General features: G+C 41.0%; 1 protein-coding gene across 4 annotated transcripts in view; it reads right to left on the bottom strand.

Moving 5' to 3' along the window:
* The window catches only part of CNTNAP2 (contactin associated protein 2), a 1645619-nt gene that overhangs the window by 132626 nt on the left and 1485017 nt on the right, over nucleotides 1-27976 (bottom strand). For all 4 annotated transcript variants that reach the window (XM_075125590.1, XM_075125593.1, XM_075125592.1 and 1 more), the window contains 2 exons: nucleotides 9056-9274; nucleotides 6908-7144 (listed from right to left, as the gene is read on the bottom strand). In XM_075125590.1, coding sequence (XP_074981691.1) covers nucleotides 6908-7144; nucleotides 9056-9274 — 456 coding nt within the window. The remainder of the gene's footprint in view (nucleotides 1-6907; nucleotides 7145-9055; nucleotides 9275-27976) is intronic.

Below are 27976 nucleotides of genomic sequence, written 5' to 3' on the forward strand. Positions count from 1 at the left end.
TTCGTATCACTCCTTCTGTTACCATTCCCCAAGTACAGCCAAACTGAAAAACCTGGCATGCGAGAGTGGGTAGGACCCACAGCACATGTTGAAAAACATACTGTGATGGTTTGGGGGAACTGTCTTGTGAATTCTGATTGATATTATAATAAAATTGTTGTATCGTGGAATGCCTCTGGATCTGTGTAATCACCATGACTTACAAGCTGGAAAGCATGTCTCTACTAGACCAAGCACAATCGTGAAAGAACTGTCAGCATCTGAATAGGTCTTACCTGGGGAGCACAAAAGAGTAATTGCATCCTAGGGGAAAACAGTTCTTTCTCTCTGCAGGGGGCTGGCACTGGCAGAATGGAAAATTTCCAAACAAGGGGAAGAGGTAGGGGTTTGGACTTACAGAGAAAAGACAGAGACACACAGAGGAAATTTGGTCAAAAAAAGGGAAGAGGACAGAGGAAGCAAGCTCATCTAGGGAGAGAAGCTTCAAGTTTAGGAAGAAAAGTCATGCAGCTGCAGGGGAAGGATCCTGGATCCTACAGAGGACCCCAACCCCAGCCCAAAGAATGCTCTGGAGTGATGAGGAGACTAAGTCAGGGAAATGAGTTTAGGTTTATCTGTTTTTGTATAGATCTGTGTATTTCTCCTGTGATTAAATAAAGAGAAATAATGTGTTAGATTTCTATATATTGTGTCTGTGTTATATGCTGCACTTGCCATGTGGCCCTTTGAAGAGGTAAACCAGAGGACTTACACCTTTGGGTGGTGTTCTGGGAGACATGTATTTAAGTTACAAGGGAAGCCAGAGGCGTCAGAATTATGTCCAGGATGCTGTGCTGCATGCTCTTGGGAAGGGGTGACAGATAGAAGATCTGCTCCAAGAGTGTGTTTAGGGACCCCAAAACAGTGACAGCACCTGGGCTCTGTTCAGACTCTGGAGGCTTAAAACACCCAGGATCTAGTGTCTGGATCCCCTCACAACAATCTGGTGAGCTGTTGACTGGGGGAGCCTGACCAGATCTATCATACATACCATAAAGAAGTTTGTTATCATAGTTTAAAAGCTATGGGGGCAAGTGTCATAAATATAAAGGGAGGGGTAAACACCTTTAAATCCCTCCTGGCCAGAGGAAAAACCCTTTCACCTGTAAAGGGTTAAGAAGCTAGGATAACCTTGCTGGCACCTGTCCAAAATGACCAATGAGGAGACAAAATACTTTCAAAGCTGGAGGGGGGAGAAACAAAGTCTCTCTCTGTCTATGTGATGCTTTTGCCGGAAACAGAAAAGGAACGGAGTCTTAGAACTTAGTAAGTAATCTAGCTAGATATGTGTTAGATTCTGTTTTGTTTAAATGGCTGATAAAATAAGCTGTGCTGAATGGAATGTAGATTTCTGTTTTTGTGTCTTTTTGTAACTTAAGGTTTTGCCTAGAGGGATTCTCTATGTTTTGAATCTGATTACCCTGTAAGGTATTTACAATTCTGATTTTACAGAGGTGATTCTTTTACTTTTTTTCTTCAATTAAAATTCTTCTTTTAAGAACCTGATTGCTTTTTCATTGTTCTTAAGATCCAAGGGTTTGGGTCAGTGTTCACCTATGCAAATTGGTGGTGATTTTTCTCAAGCCTTCCCCAGGAAAGGGGGTGTAGGGTTTGGGGAGGATTTTGGTGGGAAAGACGTTTCCAAGTGGGCTCTTTCCCTCTTATATATTTGTTAGACACTTGGTGGTGGCAGCGATAAAGTCCAAGGGCAAAAGGTAAAATAGTTTGTATCTTGGGGAAGTTTTAACCTAAGCTGATAAAAATAAGCTTAGGGGGTTTTCATGCAGGTCCCCACGTCTGTATCCTAGAGTTCAGAGTGGGGAAGGAACCTTGACAGCAAGGTTCTGCCAATCTTTACTTATGATGTATAGTTGCTTTATCCTGAGTCCTCAGTATTTCAGTGGGATGACTTGAGGAGAAAGGTACTATGCAGTGTTAAATCAGGGGGGCTACTTGAACAGGATGTTATTCTCAGTGTAAGGGTAGCAGAATCTAGTCTTAAATAACTAAGTGGTGCACCATTAACCATGTTATCTCTGGCGAACTGAACTCATATCCTGGCTTAGGTTACAAGGGAAAATGAGCTTGGTTGTCTCATCCTAAATCCCATTTGCACATATAACAAAATCATGTGATAAGGCCACATGACTGTTGGTTTCTGACCAAGCGAGAGCAAGGATTGATATAGCAACAGATAGTAGCAAATTTCCTTGCACAACCATATATCTGGCTTTAGCCAGTGTTGTCAGTCTACAGTCTGTATAGCCAGTACAATAAAAGCCACTCACATATCATAAAAAGAAAACATATGACAATGTGTAACTGGTGCTTTTTAACAACAACAAGGTACGTCAGGCCCTGATGTGACTGTCAAATCATTTATAAAATACTTGTACAATTGTCACTTGCTTATCCATGCAAAAAATAATTAAGCAAAAGATCACAAGATTCAGCTACACATGTACTTAAAAGCAAAAATGATACAGTGATATTCAAAATAGCCCTAGCATTAAAAATTAGAGCTGCTTGAACAAAGGGATATACTTTTCATGAAAATTTTCATGAATATTTCATCCTTTTTTTTTTTTTTTTTTTTTAGGGGGGAGGTCATAATTCAAAATGTTTATGAAAAATGTAGTGAAAATTCCATATGTTGGTATTTTCAACCAGCTATATTTAAAATGTTACTAAGGTATAATATTTTGACAGTAGTGAGATGTGGCTGAATAGCTGTGAGGTATAAAAGAGCCACTACTACACTCCAGCAAAGATTATGCAATACATTAAATAATTCTGCCAAAAGCTTATTTCATTGTCATGTACTATTTCTGTATTTTCTCCTAGCATCCAGTGACAACCAAGCCCTATTTCATGGAAAAGGAGCGTATGGTAGAAGACTCCATGAGGTGTCATTAGAAACAAAAGTAGAAGCCAGTTTATTTGAAACCTGGGGAATTTAGCAAAATTTACAAGATGTTCCAGTGTTTCCCTGGATTTACAAGGCATACTGCAAGTTAAATTTACAACGTAAAACTCAATGGGCTGAAACTGAAGTGTTTTAGAGACCTTATTTTCAGCATTGCTTCAGGATTTTTACTGTTCTCTTGTTCATCAGACATTTCCAAATCTATCTGTTTTGTGCCTACATTATCCTTTAACTGTTTGCTTTTGATGCCACCTGGTTGCTTTTATGAAGAACCATTGTGAGGTCACAAATATTGAATTATGTTTGGAGGGAAGAGATGCCGGATTTTCCACACAGATAAGTCAGATTTCAGCACTAACAGAAAAGGAAATTGGTGATGATCAAGTTACAAAATCCGCAGCCAATTGGAACTAGGTTGATCTATAAAAGTTGCTGGAAATTTCCCTAAACCAGATCCTGTGTCCAGAGCAGGGAACAGAGAGTCTGGAGTTCTGGGTTTTATTCCCAACTTTGTCAGTGACTCACTCACACTCACTGTGTACCTTGAGCAAATCATTTAGGTCTACATTTTCAAAAAATTGCTTTTGATTTTGGGTGCCCACCTTTGGATACCCAAAGCTTGACTTTCTGAGGTTCTGAGCATGCATAACTCCAACTGAATTAAATGGGAACTGCGGTAGCTCTGAAAATTAGGCCTTAGATATTTAAAACTGAACATCCAAAAGTTGAGGCACCCAAAATCAGAGGTCCTTAAATTGACCTCTGCATTAAACTCTGTATTCCCCAATTCCCTCATCTATAAAATGGAAAAAATATCTTCTAACTTTTTAAAATAATTTGACATCCAAAGATCCAAAGAGCTGTATAAACATAAAATATTATTTCAAATACTCCATGGTTTTGGTCAGGTCAGAAATACCAAGGTAAGAAAAATAACAATAACTCTGTTGTTCTTGCTTTTGTTATGGTAGTGCCTATGGACAAACCAAGAAGGAGGGAGCTCCATTGTAACAGGCACCATATAACTTCTCTTATGGCATTTCTATTTTATGTTGTGTCTAAAGTCAGGAAGAAAATATTTTGTTTAGCTCTAGTTTTGACTGAAGTTTTGGGCTGGTTTTCAGTCACTCTGCAGTTGGCCCATCCTTAAAAGAAACAGAAAAAATGTGACAAGTGTTGGAAAAAGAATACCTCTAAAAAGTAAGGTTTCAGAGTAGCAGCCATGTTAGTCTGTATCCGCAAAAATAAAAGGAGCACTTGTGGCATTTTAGAGACTAACAAATCCATCCGATGAAGTGAGCTATAGCTCATGAAAGCTTATGCTCAAATAAATTCGTTAGTCTCTAAGGTGCCACAAGTACTCCTTTTCTTTTTCCTAAAATGTAAGTTCACTGGAATGTGACAGTGACTATTTTCTGAGTCAATACATATGAACTTTGAAACACTGACATTGTTAAAATTACTTCAGTTTTGTCTCAAAAGGACACACTCTAGGGATAACTCTGTCTCTCTACTAGATTAGTTCTAAATACACACTACCACTCAGAATTGATTGGGATAGAATCCTGGAGCATCCCAGCATACAGAGCGATGGGATATGCCCCCAGCCACACATGGACAAGTGAAGAAACTGAGGACACAGTAATGGGGGTAGCACTTTGTTGTGGGAATGTTAACCCATGTGCTCAGATCCAGATACCAGGCACCTGAGCTCATTGCACAGTGCAGACATAGCTTTGAAGAGAGATTTTGTGCCGAGTGTTGGCTGAAAGGGGGTTGAAGCTGTCAGCAAAGAAACAGTCTTCTGCTGTTTGATTCCTGCTTTGTTCAGGGAAACAGTACTCTATATATTCTTTAAAAAAAGGAAAGGAGTACTTGTGGCACCTTAGAGACTAACCAATTTATTTGAGCATAAGCTTTCGTGAGCTACAGCTCACTTCATCGGATGCATACTGTGGAAAATACAGAAGATGTTTTTATACACACAGACCATGAAAAATGGGTGTTTATCACTACAAAAGGTTTTCTCTCCCCCCACCTCACTCTCCTGCTGGTAATAGCTTATCTAAAGTGATCACTCTCCTTACAATGTGTATGATAATCAAGGTGGGCCATTTCCACACAAATCCAGGTTTTCTCCCCCCCCCCACCTTGATTATTTTGTATTCTGTATTTTCCACAGTTTGCATCCGATGAAGTGAGCGGTAGCTCACAAAAGCTTATGCTCAAATAAATTGGTTAGTCTCTAAGGTGCCACAAGTACTCCTTTTCTTTTTGCGAATACAGACTAACACGGCTGTTACTCTGAAACCTATATATTCTTTGTAAATAAACAGGATTGCACTTGAAAGAAACACTTGACTCCATCATCAATTTCTCCTCTTATTGGAAACAACACACAAGATCCCGAATTTTGGCTACCCGCCAGATTAAAAAGTGGGTAACAATATGATAGACTGATAGAACCATTGGGTTAGAAGGGGACTGCAAGGGCCATCTAGTCTGACTCCTGCCAAGATGCATGATTTGTTGTGTAGGATAGAATAAAGTGAGGATAGATATGGGCTAAAGCACTGGGGAGGAGGGAATTCAACCCATAACCAGGGAGTGCATAAAGAGATCCTGGGGCTGGCCTTTTCTGCTGTAATCTCCATTCATTCATGGCTTGAAGAGAAGGGGAATAGAAAGCACAAACTCTACTGCCTGAGGCCTGCCTTAAAAAAAAAATAAGAGTAGTTGTGAAGGAGTTGGGAAACTGAATGTCAAAGGATAGTAGTTATCCCCTATGGACATGATGAACTGCTCAAGGGCAGTGTGATGACTGGTGAATAGACTTGCCTGCAGGATTGCTGATAAGGTGGGTAATTTAAAGGCAGAACACTGTGATAGGCAATTTATGACACCAAAGGTTCCTTAGAATCATGAAAACCATTGAGAAGAGTAACGAATAAATGATCTCAGCTGAAATCACAGACTTAGCGCCACACGATGCAGCTTCTAGAAAGAATTAGGAGACGCAATAGATTGGATGATTTTAGATATTTATAAGACACACATAGTGAAAGAGGGCTATTCAGAGAGATTAGCACCTCATGGAAATGTGATCAAATCTTCAGCAGGGGGTTGCAAAAGAATTTAGTTTTGCCATTATCATTTCCAATCAGAATACACAAACAAAAATAAAAACAAACTTGGAGCTTCATCCCCAATTTTCCTGCAGCGTCTTGGACTTTTTTGGTTTTTTTGTTGTTTGTTTTTTAAATGGTTGGTCGGTATTTCAACATAATGGAAATTCCTCTGATATGAAAGTGATTCATTATAAACCTCGGTTTTCAGGATTTAATTAGTATCTTAGCCATTTCAAATGAATGAAATGGATATATCATCAGTGCTTTATTAGTCATTGTGCCCAATCAAAATGCCCTACAGCTTTACTGTAACTATAAACCTCCCCTTAACCTGGGACATTCAATCTCTAACCCAGAGGAACTTCAACCAAACTCCTGGATCCAGACAACCAAAAATTTGAGGAAGATTGTATTCAAACACTGGCCCCTTGATCTGTAACAGTTACAACCAATACCCTGTACCTAAATCCCTCTGCGTATTAGAAAAGTTCAGTTTTTGTTTGAACTAATAAAACATTATATGTGTTAATAGGAATTTATTACTCAGCAGATCAGGATAACACCTGACGCTGCTGAGAAGAGTACAGACAATCCTGAAGTTCTTTTCTTCCATGTGTTATTGGATTTAAATAGGAAATGCACATTACCACTAATGTGAGATGTGCAGTAAATCCACCATATATAACTGGTAGAACAGATCCCTGTGAATGTGATAGGTTTGTAAGGAATATTAAGGGATGCACTTGTCATTTGAACAATTAATTTGTGATTCTGTTTTGCTTAGTTGGTTTGGCTTCCACATTTAGACATTTACCTTTTATGCAAAATGGTCCATCATATGCAGTTTTGGAACAGTCACAGGAGTAGCCATTGTATTTCTCGACACATTTACCTCCGTTCTCACAGTACATTCCATAGCTGGTGCAATGGCCAGAGCAACCAGGTTTCACCCCCAGGGTGACCTTTGCTCTCTCCTCCAAGTCCAGAGTCACCCCATTCATTCTTAAAGAGCGAATGCAACCCAGAAATCCTCTCTGTCCACCTGCAGCACCTGAGAGATAATGCAAAAATAATGAATCGAGAGTTAAACTGCATTATTGCTGCTGTATACCAAATAACCCGCTGAGCTGCCAGCTACAGCTGGTCATATTGTAGGTTGGGATGTCTTTTAAAAGCCTAAAATATTCATTCATTTTTCATTATGCAATCAAATTGCAGTAAGTCTAAGCTTTCAGCCCCATTCTCAGATGGCATAAGGGGTGTAGTTTCATCAGTGGAGGATCTGGCCCTCAGTCTCTTGACTGGGAGACTTAATTTCTTCTTTTTCCTATATATTTTTAAAGATCGTGTTTGGGGTAATAATAGGTTTTATGCTTGAATACATTTTGGATTGCAACATTTTCCTATAGGTTGATGATAATACATAGTAATAATAATGATGATAATCTCTTACATAATTTTACATTTTTTAAAGCAAAGTTTGGGAAGTTGGGAGAGAGGTTTAGGCCGACACTTTCAAACTGCAATAGGAGGCACAGATGCTCAATCATCTCTGAAAATCAGGCTACTTATTTAGTTGTCTAGATATAGATTTTACATGCCCAAAATGTGGGCCTAAGTGCCTTTCCCAAGCATACATGGCAAGTTGCTAACAGAGAGCCACTGTTAGAACTCAGTAGTTCAGGCCCACGTTCAATATGCTATTGGGAAATTCAGATTTATGGCACGAGTAGACTTGACCATGGTTACGATTCAGAGAGAAAATCTAGTGCAATCACAGACATTCAATTTTGGTAATACAGTCAAACAATGAACACTTCTAAAGATTTGTGATGTACCATGTAGGACAGACATTTTTGAATCTCAGTGTCTATTGCCTAATTATTGTCTGAATTCCTGCTTATTCTGACCCTCGTCATAACTGCCCACAACTGTGAAAATTTAAATAGATAAAAATCTGAAAAAATGATTAAAACAAACCTGATCAGTTGAAATGATAAGAAAATAAAAATTGAATTCTGCCAAGCCTATTTATAGTTCCGTTTATGCAGCAACAGACTTTTTATTTCAGATCAACTTTAGCAATACCAAAAATGTTAAAGAAGAGACCGAGCTTATGAATAATGACTGTACAACGGGGACACACATGGCTATTTCCACTCCACTGACAAGATCATATTTACCAAGGTATTGAAGGTTCTGTACATCATTTTAATTTACTTCTGTTGTTGAGCTTTCACTAAGATGTAAGGAAATGAGGTAAAGAATTTTTTTAGAGAGGTAGGGAAGTGCTTCTTTGCTCATCATTTCATGCAAACCTGGTCCTACCTCATGAAACTCACCATGTCTGCATTGTGGAGCCCCAAGAGCTAAAGAAGCATGAACGTTGCTGGAATGGCAGCCTTTTGGTACCCAAAATGCAGTGAAGGCTAGCAACATTTGAAAGTGGCTAGGCAAACAGTGAAATGTGTATTTGTTATATGGTACAATGTAACTGGCTATTAAAATTCACAAGCAAAAGGTGGGTGAATACGGTAAATGGGGGATGGGAGATCAAATCTCTGTAGGGTGGAGTTGCTATTCATATCAGAGAGACACCAGCTAAACAGTACTACCATAAGCTTCCTTCCCTGCATGGCGTTCCCAGGCCTCTTTCAGTTCCTGGCTGAATAGCTGGGTGGGAGATCCTTTGGGAAAAAATATCTGAAAAAGGCTGCTTGCCTGCCTGAGGCTTGAGCTACAAATAAGGAAGGAGCAATGATACTAGGGTACCACAGCAGTACTTGTTTCTCTGAACTGGGTCACCTTCCTTCTGTAACCTACATTGCTTTTCAATCTGTACCCTACCATCACTAAGTGCTTCTGGAAAGAAACCTGATATATTACTGTAACTGCCACCAACGTGATGTGGCTGGAATGGAGTAACTAACCATTGAGGCCTGTTATTTCTTCTGCTACTTACCAACATATAACTGGCTATACAGTTCCAATCGTGTGTGGCCTTCCGTTGGCGCCTTCCGGATCTCCTGTGGCAGTTGGTCCACCCGCAGACTGGCCTGCTTGACATTTCTCTCAGCAATGACTCGATGCCATTGGTCATCATTGAGTGGGTTGGGGGATCTGACAATGATCTCCACTGGGCCATTTCCAACATCAAATGAAAAGGACACTTCAATAGCAGCTGAAATACCAGAGGGGAGAAAATCCATCAGAGGTTCAAAGTACGATTGTTTATACCTATTACACAGGAAGCCACCTTGGGACCCGTCCTGTAAAATCCTGAGTGCATTCAAATCCCCTGACTTCAATAGAAGCTGATAGTGCTTAGCACTTCTCAGGAGGCCATTATGGAAAATTCCTATGGAATTTAAACAAATTAAACAAATCTGGTTCTACAGAAAATTAACCGGGTTCCATCAAAATTACTGTATAAATATTAGAGCCGGTTGAATAATAGTTCTTTTTTTGATAGAAAATTTGTACATAAAGGAAAAAATAGTGTTTGTGTTGACATTTTCAGCAGGGAATTCAAACTTTTCATTAAAGAAAAATAGCTGTTTCTGGGTTTCAGTTTTCTAAGTAAAAATTATTTTTTTTAGAAGAAAGAGAGTTTCCACAAAAAATTGTTTAGCTGAAAGCCTAATTTTCCACGGAAAAAAGTTTTGATGGCAAATTTTCAACTAGACCTAATATATATTTATAGATGGTAGTAATGAATGATGGCCAGGAGTTTTTTAAATTACCCTACAGAATTCTTAGGCGGATTAAATTATATTGGATGGTCCAAAAATGTACAAAGACTTTATAAATTTCTATTATACTTGGTAGGACTTTTCCATCTGGTGTTGCTCAGCAAAGCACACGATTGACACTTATTACTAAGGAGAGCAAAGTGATTAATGAGGAATAGATCACTTCTGACGAGAAACATGATCTCAAATTGTCTGCTATGATTCATCTAGGCTCCCTTTTTACAGTAAAATTATTATATAGTGGCAGAAAACCAGTTCAAAGAATTATCAGAAAATAGATTGCTACTGATAGTATTCACAAAGGAGGATTTAACCTAGATGTAAAGACAACTGGGTTTTCAGTCTATTTCATTTTTTTTAGGTATAAAAGAATCCATGGAAAGCAACTTCTGGCAGCTGTGTCATCCTTTTAAGAGAATTCTTATGCACCATAGGGCTATAAAGGGATCTAGTATAGTTGTGCCTCTCACGTTGTGCATAATTCACTTCCAGCCAGTCTTGCAAAACTTTACTCACCCAGACAGGGAAATTGCTTTTGATGGGCTAGTAAAATATCATTATTACCTATCAGCTGACTAAAAGGAGAACAAATACTTTTTGTGCCCAGGCTAGTACATTTTCATGGTGCTTTTTGCAAGGCTGAATCAAACTGCAGTCATTTTTGTGGTTTGTACCACATCCCAAAAAAGATATTGCATGAATAAGCATTTTTCATAATCATGAATGCTTTTTTAAACAAAATTTGCTGCAAAAATCTTACTTATTTTTGTCCCCTCCACCCCCTTTTATGGAAAGAGATAAGTTCTGAAGGAGAATTATACAGGTGTTTAGGTAGTGAAATATCCATCATTCTCAGCTACCTGCAATACTATTTCCTCTTTTGAAGTGACCACCTCTCCTGGCCCCTCAGATCAATCAGTTTGCCTTTGTTTGCTCAGGACTTGGCTACAGAGATTAATAAAAATGTTTTACTCTGATGTGGTGAAGTCTTCAAGTTTCTGGGGGTTTGGGATATAAGGTTAGGGCAAATTAGAAACTAGAACCAAATCTATATAGTCATTAGCATACAGGAAGCATTGCAGCCTGCCTTGAAGAGTGGGTGGCTTTGTCTCCACTATGCTGCTCTGAAAAAAACACTTCATATCTCTGCACACTGTCTGTCTCCAACTCCTTTAATTGTTTCCGAAAGCGGGCTGTCTGCAAGGCTATAAGACTGAGAACTGCTACGCAGAGTGTTCATCTCATTCTCAGCCACTCGACGGCATTTTTGACATTGCCAGTGGGTGCCTTTGTGAAACCCCATCTAGTATTCAGTCACTGATTCTACTTTAAAAGTCTCTAAAGAGACTCATTTGCTCTCAGTCTTCTGGTTGAAGGCAGCTGCCTTTTTTAAAAGAGATAATTGCAACTAGAAGGGGAGAAAGAGAGAGAGAGGTGGGGTAGGAAGAGATGAAGACATTTCAACCATAACAACCAGACTTGCACAGCTCAGCTTTAATCATGGTTGAAGATCAAGGTCTGCGTAGCAGCCTGAAAGGTTTCTTCTCTGTGATAATAGTATTTAAACACAAGGAAATTCATACTAATTGGAGGAAAATATTAAACTGTGACTTTAAAGCATAAATATACAGGAATAAAATTCATACTGGTTAGTCTTAAATTTTTAATATTTTACCTTGTAACTCGAGAGGGAAAAGAATAAACATCTCAAAACATTGTACTTCTCATAAAAGATTTTTGTTGAGTGTGAAAGGGGAAGAAGCACCAAAGACGTATAGCATCCATAGATTACATTGACATATCCCGAAAACAAATTTAACACAGGCCTCACATAAAATATTGGAGAGTAAATCTGTATGCCAGTTTGCTGGCCTAAGAAAATATGAAGTATATCAATATGTACTTCTTAAAGAATGGATAAAATTGCTCACAGGCTGCATGTTAGTAACTCCTACAAGCAACTTCTACTATTGGTTCTCACAGGTAAGCAACATTATTTATCTGTTTTAATAAATTTCTGACTCCACATCCTAGTATATATAGCAGTCAGAGGAATCTCTGACTAAAAAACAAATAGTATTGGGACTTTAACAGGGATGGGTGAACATGTTTATCCTAGGTTTCAGAGTAACAGCCGTGTTAGTCTGTATTCGCAAAAAGAAAAGGAGTACTTGTGGCACCTTAGAGACTAACCAATTTATTTGAGCATAAGCTTTCGTGAGCTACAGCTCACTTCATCACGAAAGCTTATGCTCAAATAAGTTGGTTAGTCTCTAAGGTGCCACATGTTTATCCTAGACATCTAAAAGACTAGCAATTAACTGATTTTTTTAAAGCAAGTCTCCCTCCCACCATTCCTCTAGCTTGTCCCTGCTGAAAAGTTACATGCTAGAGTTGACTCTCCCTCCCCAAAAACCCACAATGGTTTGGGGCCAAATTCATTGGGGCGACAGTTATTAGAACAGCCATACTAGGTCAGACCAATAGTCCATCTAGCCCAGTATCCTGTCTTCTGTGGCCATTGCCAGATGTTTCAGAGGGAAAGAACAGACCAGGGCAATTTCTAGTGATCCATCCCCTGTTGTTCATCCCCAGCTTCTGGCAGTTGGAAGATTAGGGACACTCTAAGCATGGGGTTGCATCCATGATGATCTTGGCTAATTGCCACTGATGGACCAATCATCCATGAACTTATATAATTCTTTTTTGAACACAGGTACACTTTTGGCCTTCACAACATCTCATGGCAATGAGTTCCACAGGCTGACTGTACATTGTGTGAAGAAATACTTCCTTCTGTTTGTTTTACACCTGCTGTTCCTTAATTTCATCAGGTAACCCCTAGTTCTTGTGTTATGTGAAAGGATAAACAACACTTCCCTAATCATTTTTCTTCACTCCAGTCATGATTTTATAGACCTCCATCATATTACTCCCCCCTGCCCCAAATCCATAGCTTGTGTTATAAAGCAGGTTAGACTAGATGATTTAGTGGTCCCTTTTGGCCTTAAAATCTAAGAATCGATCAGTCTCTCTCTTCACCAGAACACTTTCTGGTTCAGCTCTTATTTCACCATTCTTCTAGCTTGTACCTGCTGAAAAATTCCATTCTAGAGTTCTCTGCTTGATTATATTTGCTATGATGAGACTACCACTAGAGGAAGAGATGCTTACAGATGGCTGGTGTTCACAGGACTGGCAGCTCAGAGAAAGTGGTTTTCAAATGTATGTCATATAGGGGGGAAAAAGGCACTGCAATCCTTTGGTCACACAGATTTTCTGTATGCTCATCTGTCCTGCTTTTCACTGCTCATCCTCACTGCTACTTACAGTTCTTCTTTTGCAGTCTGTTTCTCCTAGCTCCTGCTACATTTATAGTAGGGCTGTTGATTAATCGCCATGAACTCAGGGGATTAACTCAAAAATTAATTGTGATGAAAAAAATTAATCATGATTAATCACAGTTTTAATCGCACTAGTAAACAACAGAATACCAATTGAAATTAATTAACTATTTTGGATGTTTTTCTACATTTTCATATATATTGTATTCTGTGTTGTAATTTAAATCAAAGCGTGTATTATTTTTATTACCAATATTTGCACCATAAAATGATAAACAAAAGAAATAGTATTTTTCTATTCACCTCATAAAAGTACTGTAATGCAATCTTTGTCATGAAAGTGCAACTTACAATTTTTTTTTTACATAATTGCACTCAAAAACAAAACAATGTAAAACTTCAGAGCCTACAAGTCTTCTCAGTCCTACTTCTTGTTCAGCCAGTCACTAAGACAAACAAGTTTGTTTACATTTACAGGAGATAATGCTGCTGGCTTCTTAATTACAATGTCACCATAAAGTGAGAACAGGCATTTCCACTGCAAGGTATTTATGTGCCAGATATGCTAAACATTCATATGTGCCTTCATGCTTCGGCCACCATTCCAGAGGATATGCTTTCATGCTCATGACGCTCATTAAAAAGAAAAGCGTAATTAAATTTGTGACTGAACTCCTTGGGGGAGAATTGTATGTACCCTACTCTGTTTTACCCGCCTTCTGCCATATATTTCGTGTCTCAGATGATAATCCAGCACATATTCTTTTTAAGAACACTTTCACTGCAGATTTCACAAAATGCAAAGAAGGTATCAATGTGAGATTTCTAAAGATAGCTACAGCACTTGACCCAAGTTTTAAGAATCTGAAGTGCCTTCCAAAATCTGAGAGGGATGAGGTGTGGCACATGCTTTCAGAAGTCTTAAAAGAGCAACACTCCAATGCAGAAACTACAGAACCCGAACCATCAAAAAAGAAAATCAACTTTTTGCTGGTGGCCTCTGGCTCAGATAATGATAATGAAAATGAACATGTGTCGGTCCGCACTGCTTTGGATTGTTATTGAGGAGAACCCATCAGCATTGACGCACGTCCCCTGGAATGGTGGCGCGAAGCATGAAGGAACATATGAATCTTTAGTGCATCTGGCACGTAAATATCTTGCAACGCCAGCAACAACAGTGCCATGAGAATGCCTGTTCTCACTTTCAGGTGACATTGTAAACAAGAAGTGGGCAGCATTATCTCCTGCAAATACAAACAAACTTATTTGTCTGAACGATTGGCTGAACAAGAAGTAAGACTGAGTGGACCTGCAGTCTCTGAAATTTTACATTGTTTTATTTTTGAATGCAGTATTTTTTGTACATAATTCTACATCTGTAAGTTCAACTTTCATGATAAAGAGATTCTACTACTGTACTTGCATTAGTTGAATTGAAAAATACTATTTCTTTTGTTTTTTTACATGCAAATACTTGTAATAAAAATAAATATAAAGTGAGCACTGTACACTTTGTATTCTGTGTTGTAATTGATATCAACATATTTGAAAATGTAGAAAACATCCAAAAATATTTAAATAAATGGTATTCTATTATTAACAGTGTGATTAATTTTTTTAATCATGCAATTAAACGCAATAAATTTTTTTTGATCGCTTGACAGCCCTAGAATTTTTGACGGTGCTCATTGATGTATTAGATTGACTAAATCAATGGGAATTAAATTTCCAAATGAAATGGTCATTTGAACAAATTAGTGAAAGCTTGTGTCGTTTGACCAAATGACTAAGTTTGCCAGTATGGCTGTACAAAAATCAAAACAGAAACTGGTTTGATCTTCTAGTACCTTGCATCTTGTGTAGTCATTTGCACCTGTATAAAGGCAGAGCAAAGTGGGTATAAAATGCTACTGTTCAGAGTTAGTAGCATCTAGCACACACCTTGCATGGTGTAAACAATTATGTAAGGTAAATGGCAGTGGAATATCAGACCCAGTACCTTCCTAAGCATTCAGAGCTGGCTAACATTTTAGAAAATTTACATCCAGCATGGACACATTCTGATGATAAAATATTGCACCTCTGCAATCAGAAATGAAATGAATTCTGCTAGGTTTAGCATTTCTAAGTGATGCCACGATAAACTTATTTTTATAAATACCAGTGAGTCCATTGACAATATACTATTGATTCCTTGTCACACTGAAATTCTTGTTGCCTGGAGAAAGACAGAAAAAAGTCTCTTCCTGAACTAGTAGGTGTTATAAAAAAGTTTACTGAATTGAAAAACTGTCTTTAGTCTTTCTTTGAAAGGTAAAAATTTAAATAGAGATACAATTTTAATATAGTTTTAGCCTCAGAGTTTGGAAAAGGTGATACTATATTATTTACAAGAAAAACACACAATTGCATTGTTTGTTTAGGAGATTTACCCCTTAACACCCCATCTATGTTAAAGAAGGTTTATTTAAACCCCTTTGGAAATTCTTCAACCAAATGCCTAAGGCTTCTGAGCTATTCTTTTTATTCATTTATTCTGATAGCATCTTCAGTGTGCATTTTTCACCTTTTTTAGTTATGAACTGTGAAAGTGTTTTACAATACAACAAAACAAATCTCAGAGTGTCATAAATATAAAGGGAAGGGTAAACACTTTAAAATCCCTCCTGGCCAGAGGAAAAACCCTTTCACCTGTAAGGGGTTAAGAAGCTAGGATAACCTCGCTGGCACCTGACCAAAATGACCAATGAGGAGACAAGATACTTTCAAAAGCTGGAGGGAGGGAGAAACAAAGCCTCTCTCTCTCTGTCTGTGTGATGCTTTTGCCGGGGACAGAACAGGAATGGAGTCTTAGAATTTAGTAAGTAATCTAGCTAGATATGTGTTAGATTCTGATTTCTTTAAATGGCTGAGAAAATAAGCTGTGCTGAATGGAATGTAGATTCCTGTTTTTTGTGTCTTTTTGTAACTTAAGGTTTTGCCTAGAGGGATTCTCTATGTTTTGAATCTAATTACCCTGTAAGGTATTTACCATCCTGATTTTACAGAGGTGATTCTTTTTACTTTTTCTTCTATTAAAATTCTTCTTTTAAGAATCTGATTGCTTTTTCATTGTTCTTAAGATCTAAGGGTTTGGGTCAGTGTTCACCTATGCAAAGTGGTGAGGATTTTTATCAAGCCTTTGCCAGGAAAGGGGGTGTAAGGGGGGGAAAGATGTTTCCAGATGGGCTCTTTCCCAGTAATACACTGGTTAGACGTTTGGTGGTGGCAGCGATAAAGTACAAGGGCAAAAGGTAAAATAGTTTGTACCTTGGGGAAGTTTTAACCTAAGCTAGTAAAAGTAAGCTTAGGAGGTTTTCATGCAGATTCCCACATCTGTACCCTAGAGTTCAGAGTGGGGAATGAACCTTGACACAGAGAAAAACAAGAACAAAAAACACTGAACGTTTTATATCAAAGAGCTGTTCAAAAAGCATAAGGGATCTTATACAATTGCAGTCTCTCTATAATATTTTTTGATGATTATGCTTTCCTCTGTTTGAGTTAAACCCTCAGGGCACCTTATTTAATTTGTGGTGTGTACAGTACCTACATCTGATTAATGTAAAATTGCAGTTAAATTACATGTGAGAATGGACAGGGTATTTGATCTGTTAAGAAATGTTGCCCCACTGCAATGAGGAGCTGCTATGTATTTTATGAGGACATGTGTAGGTTGTCACATTAATTGCTTGAAATACAAGTCTGGATTCTATTAAAATCATTTCAATTTAATCTTTAAAAGATGCAATTAACATATTGTCCTTCTTCTGTGCCATTTTAGCTGGTTATTTCTAGAAAGGCATTCACTTATAATGCTGATTCCTTCAAGTGGACAAATTGGCATCAGCTCCAACCCCCCTGTCTATCTGAACGAAACCTGAATATTTGGATCAATCTGAATGATAAATTAAATATGTTACAATCTCTTCCCTCACCCGTTGTTTTTCTAAGGCTACAACACATGTATCTCACGTATCAAAGAGCCTGATTAAATGGACAGCTGATTTTTTTGTTCCTTCATTACCCCCTATATTTGACAGGACCCTTCTTTCTTAATGGTCTTTGCCCACCTTACTGTCTCTACCTTGAGCCCCTGAAGTGTGTTCTCCTAGTCTTTAGCTCTGTTCTTAGATGTGTGACAAATTGTGGTGTGCATCTGAAGCCATGTACAGCATTTGAGCATAGTGCTGGGAGGCTCAAGGCAAAGGTGGTGGTGGTAGCCTGAAGCAGATGGCAGAGAAAATTTGGGGAAGAGTCTAAGTAAAGGCAGGGCCATGCATTTAGTATAAAGGTGGAAAGGGCTGGGGCCAGATGTCTTTTAGTGAAAATAGGTCACTTACTGCTCCGGGATTCAAAGGTTGGCACTTCATTTCTATATGGAAGTCCTAGGGGAGTTAGGTCAACTGCCATTGAAGCCAATGGGAGCTTTTTGAATGAGTTCAATGAGAGATGGATCTGTGAAGGTGCCTGGGACGCAGTGCTGGCCATTTGCGGAGAACACCGGGATCCATATCTCTATCTCATCCGATTCATCCAGTCTGCTGAATGCATGGCTCAGTGTTTGGATGAGACTGGAACATAGATGAGGGCTAGTTGGTTGAAGTTCAATGCAGATAAAATTGAAATGATGCTTATAGGTTGGGGGAAGGGACTGCAAGATATGGAAAGTATTATCTCTGTCCTTTTTACTGCTGCCATTTGTTACCAGAGTTCGCAAGGGGATGCTATTGGATCCAAGCAACAGCATTCAGGACTGCCCTTTCCCCCCATTTTCATTTGGCGAGGAGATTATGACTGTTTCTTTCAAACACAAACCTTTCAATTACCATCCAGGCTTTTTCCCAGCTCAAAAATGGATTATTGCAATGTGCCCTGCATAAGGTTACCTTAAGACAAGCCAGAAACTTAAGCTAGTGCAGAATGCAGCTGCCCATGTAAGCAGTGTATCACAGTGTGTAAACAAGACATCTGCACCTTAGGATGTTTGTACTGCCTGCCTCTTGATTTCTGGCTGGAGTCTAAGGTGTTGGTTTTGATATAAAAGCCATACATAACCAGGTACATGTAGAGGTGTGAGATCACTTCTCTCCCTGTCCCATGCTATGGCAGATATGATCAGCACAGGCACTCCAGCTGGAGACCTCCTGAGTTAAGAGAAGGGGCTGAGGGTCCTCAGCTTTGACCTATTCTCCCTTGTTGGTATGACTTAACCAGGAGTTGCTGAGCTACAGCTTCTTCATGCAGATGTTTGTGGGGAAGGCAGTTTTACTGAGGACTCAGTTTTATGGTGGTAATTGAAGAGCTGGTTTCCATTTTGGTGAACTGTATTTTTAGTCTGTGCATGGATCGCTGTGTTCTGCTACTATCCAATAGTATTGGGCTTAATCTCGTCACTCATAGATTGAGGTGGGGGACTTATGTCACTACAGATATATGAACCTTCATTAGCACTGAGGAGTCAAAAGGACCCCTAGGCTGTGGACAGACTTAAAAACCTGGGGGAAGAGTCAGTTCCAGCAAAGAAATCATAAGATAACAGATTTTCCATCTCTCACCATCATTTGACTATCCCTCTCCATGTCCCATTAAGGAATTCTGTGTCTTTAAGAAGGATGCAGCATACAGTTAAATTATATTGTACTATTCATCCACCACCACTGATTAATCTGCAGTGTGAAATTGAATCCACCAAGATGCACTGCATTAGCACATAAGAACGGCCCTACTGGGTCTAGCTCAGTATCCTGTCTTCCAACAGTGGCCAGTGCCAGGTATCCCAGAGGGAATGAACAGAACAGGTAATCATCAAGTGATCCATCCCTTGTCGCTCATTCCCAGCCTCTGGCAAACAGAGGCTAGGGACACCATTCCTGCCCATCCTGGCTAATAGCCATTGATGGACCTATCCTCTATGAATTTATCTAGCTCTTTTTTGAATCCTGTTAGTGTCTTGGCCTTCACAAATCGTCTGGCAAGGAGTTCCACAGGTTGACTGTGTGTTGTGTGAAGAAATACTTCCTTTCATTTGTTTTAAACCTGCTGCCTATTAATTTCATTTGGTGACCCCTAGTTCTTGTGTTATGAGAAGGAGTAAACAACACTTCCTTATATACTTTCTCTATACCAGTCATGATTTTATAGACTTCAAGTTTATCTCCCCTTAGCCATCTCTTTTCCAAGCTGAAAATTCCCAGTCTTATTAATCTCTCCTCATACAGAAGCCGTTCCATACCCCTAATCATTTTTGTTGCCCTTTTCTGAACCTTTTCCAACTCCAAAATATTTTTTTGAGATGGGGTGACCACATCTGCACACAGTATTCAAGATGTGGACATACCATGGATTTATATAGAGGCAACATGATATTTTCTGTTCTATTATCTATCCCTTTCTTAATTATTCCCAGCATTTTGTTGGCTTTTTTGACTGCCGCTGCACAATGAGTGGATGTTTTCAGAGAACTATCCACAACGACTCCAAGATCTCTTTCCTGAGTAGAAACAGCTAACTGAGAATCCATCATTTTATATGTATAGTTGGGATTATGCTTTCCAATGTGCATTACTTTGCATTTAACAACATTAAATTTCATCTGCCATTTTGTTGCCCAGTCACCCAGTTTAGAGAGATCCTTTTGTAGCTCTTCACAGTCTGCCTGGGTCTTAACTATCTTTAGTAATTTTGTATCATCTGCAAATTTTGCCACCTCACTGTTTTACCCCTTTTCCCAGATCATTTTTGAATATGTTGAATAGGACTGGTCCCAGAACAGACCCCTGGGGGACACCACTATTTACCTCTCTCCATTCTGAAAACTGACCATTTATACCTACCCTTTGTTTCCTATCCTTTAACCAGTTACCAATCCATGAGAGAACCTTCCGTTTTATCCTGTGACAGCTTACTTTGCGAAGAACCTTTGGTGAGGGGCCTTATCAAAGGCTTTCTGAAAATCTGAGCCCTGGTCTACACTAGGAGTTGAGGTCGAATTTAGCAGCGTTAAATCGATTTAACCCTGCACTCATCCACACAACGAAGCCCTTTTTTTCGATTTAAAGGGCTTTTAAAATTGATTTCCTTACTCCACCCCAGACAAGGGGATTAGCGCTGAAATAGGCCTTGCCGGATCGAATTTGGGGTACTGTGGATGCAATTAGATGGTATTGGCCTCCAGGAGCTATCCCAGAGTGCTCCATTGTGACTGCTCTGGATAGCACTCTCAACTCAGATGCACTGGCCAGGTAGACAGGAAAAGGCCCACGAACTTTTGAATTTCAGTTTCCTGTTTGGCCAGCATGGCAAGCTGCAGGTGACCATGCACAGCTCATCAGCAGAGGTGACCATGCAGAGCTCATCAGCAGAGGTGACCATGATGGAGTCCCAGAATCACAAAAGAGCTCCAGCATGGACCGAATGGGAGGTACGGGATCTGATCGCTGTTTGGGGAGAGGAATCCGTGCTATCAGAACTACGTTCTAGTTTTCAAAATGCCAAAACATTTGTCAAAATTTCCCAGGGTATGAAGGACAGAGGCCATAACAGGGACCCAAAGCAGTGTCACGTGAAACTTAAGGAGCTGAGGCAAGCCTACCAGAAAACCAGAGAGGCGAACGGCCGCTCCGGGTCAGAGCCCCAAACATGCCGCTTCTATGATGAGCTGCATGCCATTTTAGGGGGTTCAGCCACCACTACCCCAGCCGCATTGTTTGACTCCTTCAATGGAGATGGAGGCAACACGGAAGCAGGTTTTGGGGACGAGGAAGATAGCTCACAGCAAGCAAGCGGAGAAACCGGTTTTCCCGACAGCCAGGAACTGTTTCTCACTCTGGACCTGGAGCCAGTACCCCCCAAACCCACCCAAGGCTGCCTCCCGGACCCGCCAGGCGGAGAAGGGACCTTTTAAAATAGTATACACGGTTTAAAAGTAAGCATGTTTAACGATTAATTTGCCCTGGCATTCGCAGCTCTCCTGGATGTACTCCGAAAGCCTTTGCAAAAGGTTTCTGGGGAGAGCGGCCTTATTCCGTCCACCACAGTAGGACACTTTACCACTCCAGACCAGTAGCACGTAGTCAGGAATCATTGTAGAACAAAGCATTGCAGTATATGTTTGCTAGCATTCAAACAACATCCGTTCTTTATCTCTCTGTGTTATCCTCAGGAGAGTGATATCATTCATGGTCACCTGGTTGAAATAGAGTGCTTTTCTTAAGGGGACATTCAGAGGTGCCCGTTCGTGCTGGGCTGTTTGCCTGTTGCTGAACAGAAATGTACCCCGCTGTTAGCCACGGGGAGGGGTGAGGGGCTAGCCACGTGGTGGGGGGAGGCAAAATGCAACCTTGGAATGAAAGCACATGTGCTATGTATGTAATGTTAACAGCAAGGTTGACCGTGAAAGAGTGTACCCATTGTTCTATAAAATGTGTCTTTTTAAATACCACTGTCCCTTTTTTTTCCTCCACCAGCTGCAGGTGTTTCAAGGATCATAGGATCGTCTTCCCAGAGGCTAGCAAAGATTAGAAGGTGAAAAAAATGCACTCGTGATTAAATGTTCTCTGACCTCATGCTGTCCTCCCACACTGACAGAGCACAGACGAATGCGTGGAGGCAGACAATGTCAGAGTGCAGGAAAGCACAACATGAATGCAAGGAGAGGTGGAGGACTGAAGAGAGGGCTGAAGCTGAAAGGTGGCGGCAGCGTGATTAGAGGAGGCAGGATTCAATGCTGAAGCTGCTGGAGGATCAAACTAATATGCTCCAGCATATGGCTGAGCTGCAGGAGAGGCAACTGGAGCACAGACTGCCGCTACAGCCCCTGTGTAACCAACCATCCTCCTCCCCAAGTTCCATAGCCTCCTCACCCAGATGCCCAAGAACGCAGTGGGGGGGGGCCTCCGGCCACCCAGCCACTCCACCCCAGAGGATTGCCCAAGCAACAGAAGGCTAACATTCAATAAGTTTTAAAGTTTTAAAGTGCTGTGTGGCCTTGTCTTTCCCTCCTCCACCACCCCTCCCTGGCTACCTTGGTAGTTATCCCCCTATTTGTGTGATGAATTAATAAAGAATGCGTGAATGTGAAGCAACAATGACGTTATTGCCTCTGCAAGTGGTGATCGAAGGGAGGAGAGGAGGGTGGTTAGCTTACAGGGAAGTAGAGTGAACCAAGGGGCGGGGGGTTTCATCAAGGAGAAACAAACAGAACTTTCACACCGTAGCCTGGCCAGTCATGAAACTGGTTTTCAAAGTTTCTCTGATGCGTACTGCAGCCTCCTGTGCTCTTCTAACCACCCTGGTGTCTGGCTGCGCGTAACCAGCGGCCAGGCGATTTGCCTCAACCTCCCTCCCTGCCATAAATATCTCCCCCTTACTCTCACAGATATTGTGGAGCGCGCAGCAAGCAGTAATACCAGTCGGAATATTGGTTTCGCTGAGGTCTAAGCGAGTCAGTAAACTGCACCAGTGTGCTTTTAAACGTCCAAATGCACATTCTACCACCATTCTCCACTTGCTCAGCCTGTAGTTGAACAGCTTCTGACTACTGTCCAGGCTGCCTATGTATGGCTTCATAAGCCATGACACTAAAGGGGTAGGCTGGGTCCCCAAGGATAACGATATGCATTTCAACATCCCCAGTGGTTATTATCTGGTCTGGGAATAAAGTCCCTTCCTGCAGCTTTTGAAACAGACCAGAGTTCCTGAAGACACATGCATCATGTACCTTTCCCGGCCATCCCACGTTGATGTTGGTGAAACGTCCCTTGTGGTCCACCAGAGCTTGCAGCACTATTGAAAAGTACCCCTTGCGGTTTATGTACTCGCCGGTTTGGTGCTCCGGTGCCAATATAGGGATATGGGTTCTGTCTATGGCCCCACCACAGTTAGGGAATCCCATTGCAGCAAAGCCATCCACTATGACCTGCACATTTCCCAGGGTCACTACCCTTGATATCAGCAGATCTTTGATTGAGTTGGCTACTTGCACCACAGCAACCCCCACAGTAGATTTGCCCACTCCAAATTGATTCCCGACTGACCGGTAGCTGTCTGGTGTTGCAAGCTTTCACAAGGCTATTGCCACTCGCTTGTGAACTGTGACGGCTGCTCTCATCTTGGTATTCGTGCGCTTCAGGGCAGGGGAAAGCAAGTCACAGAGTTCCATGAAAATGCCCTTACGCATGAGAAAGTTTCGCAGCCACTGGGAATCGTCCCAGACCCGCAACACTATGCAGTCCCCCCAGTTGGTGCTTGTTTCCCGGGCCCAGAATCGGCATTCCACTGCATGAACCTGCCCCATTAGCACCAGGATGCCCACATTGCCAGGGCCCGTGCTTTGAGAGAAGTCTGTGTCCATGTCCTCATCACTCTCGTCACCGCGCTGACGTCACCTACTCGCCCGGTTTTGCTTTGCCAGGTTCTGGTGCTGCATATACTGCTGGATAATGCACAAGGTGTTTAATGTGCTCCTAACTGCCAAAGTGATCTGAGCAGGCTCCATGCTTGCTGTGGTATGGCATCTGCACAGAAGAAAGGTGCGGAACGGTTGTCTGCCGTTGCTCTGACGGAGGGAGGGGCGACTGACAACATGGCTTACAGGGTTGGCTTTCAGGGAATTAAAATCAACATGGGGGTAGCTTTACATCAAGGAAAAACAAAAACAACTGTCACACAGAATGACCCCCTCAAGGATTGAACTCAAAACCATGGGTTTAGCAGGCCAATGCTCAACCCACTAAGCTATCCCTCCCTCTGGTATTTCAGGCAGGACTGAATCTCCATTAAAGTTTTGAATGTGCCCCTGACAGACCTCCCCAAAATGATTGTCGGCCGTTGATTTCACGGAGGGAGGGAGGGGGAGCAAATGAATACAAATCTGGTCTATTTCTTGTTTTGATTCACTCCATCTATCCTTTACATCTTTGGCTGTCAGCAGACAGTGCTATAGGACTGCTAGCCATCCTCATCTCCTGCCTGCTCACCATAAGATGGTACAATAGGACTGCCTGCAGGACTAAAGAGAATGACCTGGTCTAGTCACTCCTAATTTAGTCCCTGTGCCCATGTCTGCCCAGGCGCTCCTGACCGACCTTACCGAGGCAGCCAGGAGCACCTCGGACACGATGACGATGGTTTTCAGGCCTATTGCACCGTCTGCTGCCACAAGGCAATGGGTTGCTGCTGCTGCTGTGTAGCAATGCAGTACCATGTCTGCCAGCACCCAGGAGACATATGGTGACAGTGAGCTGAGCAGGCTCCATGCTTGCCGTGATATGGCGTGTGCACAGATAACTCAGGAAAAAAGGGGCGAAACGATTGTCTGCCGTTGCTTTCACGGAGGGAGGGAGGGAGGGCCTGATGACATGTACCCAGAACCACCCACGACAATGTTTTTTGCCCCATCAGGCATTGGGATCTCAACCCAGAATTCCAATGGGCGGCGGAGACTGAGGGAACTGTGGGATAGCTACCCACAGTGCAACACTCTGGAAGTTGATGCTCGGTACTGTGGAAGCACTCCGCCGAGTTAATGCACTTCATGCATTTAGACCATTTTGTGTGCGGACACACACAATCGACTATTTAAAAACGATTTCTAAAAAACAGACTTCTATAAATTCGACCTAATTTTGTCGTGCAGACATACCCTAAGTACACTATATCCACTGGATCCCCTTGTTCCACATGCTTGTTGACCCCCTCAGAGAATTCTAGTAGATTGGTGAGGCATGATTTCCCTTTACTAAAACCATGTTGACTCTTCCTCAACAAATTATGTACATCTATATGTCTGACAATATTGTTCTTTATTATAGTTTCAACCAGTTTGCCTGGTACTGAAGTCAGGCTTACAGGCCTGTAATTGCCGGGATCACCTCTGGAGCCCTTTTTAAAAATTGGAGTCACATTAGCTACCCTCCAGTCATCTGGTACAGAAGCTGATTTAAATATTAGGTTACAGACTACAGTTAGTAGTTCTGCAATTTCACATTTGAGTTCCTTCAGAACTCTTGGGTGAATACCATCTGGTTCTGGTGACTTATTGTTGTTTAATTTATCAATTTGTTCCCAAACCACCTCTAATGATACCTCAATCTGGGACAGTTCCTCAGATCTGTCACCTAATAAGAATGGCTCAGGTTTGGGAATCTCCCTCAGATCCTCAGCCGTGAAGACCGATGCAAAGAATTCATTTAGTTTCTCCGCAATGGCCTTATTGTCCTTGAGTGTTCCTTTAGCACCTCGATCGTCCAGTGGCCCCACTGGTTGTTTAGCAGGCTTCCTGCTTCTGATGTACTTAAAAAGTAATAGCAAAATTTTTTTTGAGTCTTTGGCTAACTGTTCCTCATATTCTTTTTTGGCCTTCCTAATTGTATTTTTACACTTCATTTGCCAGTGTTTATGCTCCTTTCTATTTTTCTCACTAGTATTTAACATCCAGTTTTTAAAGGATGCCTTTTTACCTCTCACTGCTTCTTTTACTTTGTTGTTTAGCCATGGTGGCTCTTTTTTAGTTCTCTTACTATGATTTTTAATTTGGGGTATTTAAGTTGAGCCTCTATTGTGGTGTCTTAAAAAAGTTTCCAGGCAGCTTGCAGAGATTTCACTTTTGGCACGGTACCTTTTAATTTCTGTTTAACTAACCTCATCATTTTTGTGTAATTCCCCTTTCTGAAATTAAACGCTATCGTGTTGGGCTGCTGTGGTGTTTTTCCTGTCACAGGGATATTAAATTTAGTTATATTATGGTCACTATTACCAAGTGGTTCAGCTATATTCACTCTTGGACCAGATCCTGTGCTCCATTTAGGACTAAATCAAGAATTGCCTCTGCTCTGGTGGGTTCCAGGACCAGCTGCTCCAAGAAGCAGTCATTTAAGGAGTCAAGAAACTTTATCTCTGTATCCTGTCCTGAGGTGACATGTACCCAGTCAATATGGGGATAATTAAAATCCCCCATTATTATTATTATTGAGTTTTTTATTTTAATAGCCTCTCTAATCTCCCTGAGCATTTCACAGTCACTATCACCATCCTGGTCAGGTGGTCGGTAATATATGCCTACCGCAATATTCTTATTATTAGAGATTCTATGGTACAGTTTGATTCATTTATGATTTTTACTTCATTTGATTTTACGCTTTCTTTCACATAAAAGCTTTCTTTAAGCACCAATATACTCTTCCCCGCCGTTCCTGGTATATCTGTTAGTGCTTCCAGGCTGCCTGCTTTGTATAGAGCTCAGATAAAAGCCCCTTTTCTTGTTGTTTCTTAGTGTATAGGGAACTAATGGAATGGAGTTGCTGTGTGGAGTCATTTCATGAAGTGTGCAGTTACAGCTGCCTTATTTGAACAATACCATTATCAGCGTGGGCCACTCAAGGCCTGCCACTCTGCAAGGGCTAGGAAGCTGCATCAAGAAATAACAAATAACTATTAGATGGCACCATTTTTCTTTCCAGATATAGCTTTTTTGATTGGTCAGAGAACCATTATATTTCCTGTGTCCCACGTCTAGTCATGCACCCTACCGTACGCATTATGGCTTTGATTGTGCCCTTAATGCACAGTCCTAAGTAGGGGTGGTGCAGAGTCACGCTCCCTCCCCGAGCTTTCTTGTGTGTATGAGCAGGCTGTAGCATGGCCCTGTCTTCTTCCTGTCTCTTTGGGGAAATTTGCAGCTGTCAGGAAAGAAGTTCCAGCACTCCCCAAAACACAGGGACTGCCTGCAATTTTAAGTGGCCACAAATAGAGTATGTATGATGGCCTGGGAAGGGCAGGCTCCTCACCCATCTGACTGTGCGTGGGTACATTCTAATTCTCCACGATGTCTCCATTGGTAGACAAGTACTTTAAGCAAATTGAAATGTTCTGAGAAGGCAATAATTACACAACAGTTCAATGTGGAGAAGAAGCAGAGTTTTAATACAGCGGCCTACTCATAACTGGAGAGCATATGTGTGGGGAATCAATATAGGGAGGGTTTGTTGTTGTTATTGTTTAATAAAAGCCCTTTGCTTAAATAAATAAAGAAATAATATATTTTTAAAAGTCCTTTATAGTGGCTCAGTCTAGTTGGAATTTAATGTTGCTTCAGGAAATGAAAATATTAAATTTAAATGAAAGTATTAAATGTTTGTGTTAGCTCGCTTGGCAAAGGCTATACAATACCCCCAAAGGAATCAAATTGTTATTTATTAATTATGTATGTTACGCTAGGTGCTTTTGTAGAAAAGAGGCTTTTCAAAGAAAGGTTTATATATTTTTATAATATATTTTTAACACAGCATTTAGCTCACATAGCAATTTTCATCAAAGCACTTTCCAAAGGAAGGTAAATAGAGGGATCCCTATTTTATGGGTAGGGAAACAGAAACACAGAGGGGTGAAGTGACTTGTCTGAGGTCATACAGGGTACATCTACACAGTTTGTTTCTGAGCCCGGGATGAGAGGTTCTGACTTATGGGGCTTGTGCTATCATGCTAACAATTATCTAGCCACTGAAACGGCTTTGGTGATGTCACACTAACAACTGCCTGAGGGTAAGGGAAGGTCCTTGACTCAAGGGAAAACCCAACCAGGGGAATCAGCGATCAGACATTATAGTCTTGGAAGTGTCAGCCTACAAGAGGCCCAGCAGGCCACCAAACCCTGGACTGGCACCTGTTGGGAAACCCCAGCTTCTTAGTTCCCAGACTGGACAAAGGCTCAGGGTTGGCACCAACTTGGCCAGCAGTGGAGGGTTG

This window comes from Caretta caretta, chromosome 2 (genome assembly GCF_965140235.1).
Source record: "Caretta caretta isolate rCarCar2 chromosome 2, rCarCar1.hap1, whole genome shotgun sequence".
NCBI lineage: Eukaryota > Metazoa > Chordata > Testudines > Cheloniidae > Caretta > Caretta caretta.